Source organism: Montipora foliosa, chromosome 4 (assembly GCF_036669935.1).
Source record: "Montipora foliosa isolate CH-2021 chromosome 4, ASM3666993v2, whole genome shotgun sequence".
NCBI classification, from domain to species: Eukaryota; Metazoa; Cnidaria; class Anthozoa; order Scleractinia; family Acroporidae; genus Montipora; species Montipora foliosa.
This window is the reverse complement of record NC_090872.1, coordinates 27894515-27897014: the sequence shown is the minus strand read 5'-3', so window position 1 is coordinate 27897014 and position 2500 is coordinate 27894515. Positions and strand designations below refer to the sequence as shown.

The following is a 2500-nucleotide window of genomic DNA, read 5'->3' as shown; positions in this document are numbered from 1 at the left end:
TAAAAAACGGGTTAAACATGATGAAAAATGTTTTCTTACGTGAAACGTCAGTTGTACCCATATTTCATCAATTGTTCCCATGGCAGGGTCCTGTAAAATTTGATGAACGCGGCGACAGAGAGACATCAATAGAGATACTTCAGCAACAAGGTTAGACCTGTGTTATTCGACGGGACACAAAGTCAGACACAATTTTGTTGACACAGTATTTTAATGACTTTTTGAGGCAAGTCAATAAAGTTGAACTCACCGGAATCTCTTTTAGGAGATGAAAGAATTATTGTTAGCCTTTACAACAAATCAACAGACAAGCTGGATGTGTCACTTCTTAAGTGGAAAGGTACGAGGAACTGTGAAATCTAAGATCCTGGACAAGAGTCATCGAGACTCTTCTGAAGTTTCGACCTTTTCGACAATAATTACAACAAAGGCCAAGCAATTAATACCTCCTCCCGCTTATTCCAGCCAAACAAACGGAATTGTTAAATTCTCAACCTCAGATAATGCAATTCTACAATTCTAGCTTTCTCATTGGTTCACTGGATCTCGGTTACCAGGCATTTTACCTGCGTTTGACTTTATATGGAAATGAACGCGGCAAATGTCACTGAGCATAAAATTTTTGGCGCCCGGAAGTCACATCATTTTCCGGTCGTTTCTTAATCTTAAATAAAAATTAGCAAAACCGAAGGTTGAGAATTTACTAAAATAATTATTCCATTTGCCCTTGTTGGATACGAGATTGGTAATAGCCAACTCAGCGCTACGCGCCTCGTTGGCTATTTACCATCTCGTATCCAACGCGGGCTCATTCAATAACCGGGCTGTCCCTCTACATTGGTTGACGAGAGAAGGGAATCCGCAACATGGCAATGAACTACATAGAAATAATTGGTTTAGATATGGAGAAGGAAATAAAAAATGTCTCAACAATCTTGTCCAGGATTGTAGCATTAGAATTTGAAAATGTCGTACATACACCCACTAAGAGAGCTTCTGTCAATGTGCTTTTTTTTTAAGTTCTAGTGTCCTTGTGTTCCAGATCGAATTTGTTGAGGGAGTGATAATGATAAAGCTAATAATAATGCTTATGATGATGATGATGCTGCTGCTGATGATGACGATGATGATGAAGATGCTTATGATGGTGCTGATGCTAATGCTAATTATAATAATGATGAAGATGCTAATGTTTATGATGCTGACGCTGACGCTGACGCTGATGCTAATGCTAATGATGATGATGATGCTGATGCTGATGCTAGTGATGATGATGATGATGATGCTGATGCTAATGCTAATGAAGATATGATGATAATTATGATGAAGATGCTAATGATGATGCTGACGCTGATCCTAATGCTAATATGATGATGCTGATGCTAATGTTAATGATGATGATGATGCTGATGCTAATGTTAATGATGATGCTAATGGTAATGCTAATGCCAATGATGATGATAACATAATTTATATTCGCAAATGCATTACTTATGCCACTAAGCACAAAACAGAAGTTCCGGGAGTAAAAACGTGAAATTAGGGAGACAAAATAAGAGAAAGACAAAGTACTTATCACAATGGCACATTAGGAATGACTCCACTACCATGATCGAAACTGTGACATCATTCTAAAGCTGATGATACACGGTTCAACATTTGTTGATCAACAAATGTTGCAGCTTTTTTTCAACAAATGCTGAACAGTGTGTCGTGTCATGTTGAATGTTGAAATATGCCATTCAACACGTTAAACGTTGTTGAACGATGTTGAACGAAAATAGAGACCAGGTCTATTCCGTTCAACAAGTTTGTGCAACATTTTTCAACATTTGTCGAGCAACAAATGTTGCAAGATGTTGAACCGTGTATCATCGGCTTAAGGTTTTCCTCTGCGCCCTGGTTTACAATGACGCGATTTTTCCTAAATGCATAAAAACAAAACGTCATATAACTTCTAATCCCTTCTGCCACATTGCTTTCCTTTAAGGTAACCGCCCAAACGACGGTGTAATCGTAAGAACCCAGGAACATGAAGATTCTATAGAGCACACAATTGTGATATTGTTTCTTTCCGTTGTTGGGATTCTGTTTTCATTCGTTTGTTTGACTGTAAATATCGGCTACAGGAAACAGAGGTGAGTTTATTTTATGCCTGACTATTATTGCACCGCTTCAAATATGCGCATTTCTTTGTTTTAAGTCAATAAGGATTAACCGCATCAACCCTCTATAAAGACAATTTACAAAATGCCCGTGGCATCCCAAAAGTGTTGCCACATGTAACCTATTTACTCCAATGAGTGCTGCGGAAGCGGAACTTACGTAATTTTTCACGCCTCAAGTGCGCGCTTATTCGAGGGCGGCACTTGTTGAAAAATTGAACGCCACCGCACAGACATATTTCTGAACAGAGGTTAAACGTCTTTTGATAGTCACCATTTGACTCTTACGGCATTTTACTTAATAAAGGAAAGGAAAGGAAAGGAAAGGAACTTTA

At 38.4% G+C, this 2500-nt stretch overlaps 1 protein-coding gene across 1 annotated transcript in view; it reads left to right on the top strand.

The window, feature by feature from the left end:
- The window catches only part of LOC138000493 (gamma-aminobutyric acid type B receptor subunit 2-like), a 38378-nt gene that overhangs the window by 27659 nt on the left and 8219 nt on the right, over positions 1–2500 (top strand). Inside the window, exons 9-11 of the mRNA XM_068846957.1 lie at positions 87–150; positions 266–340; positions 1991–2138. Of these exons, the coding sequence (XP_068703058.1) occupies positions 87–150; positions 266–340; positions 1991–2138 (287 nt within the window). The remainder of the gene's footprint in view (positions 1–86; positions 151–265; positions 341–1990; positions 2139–2500) is intronic.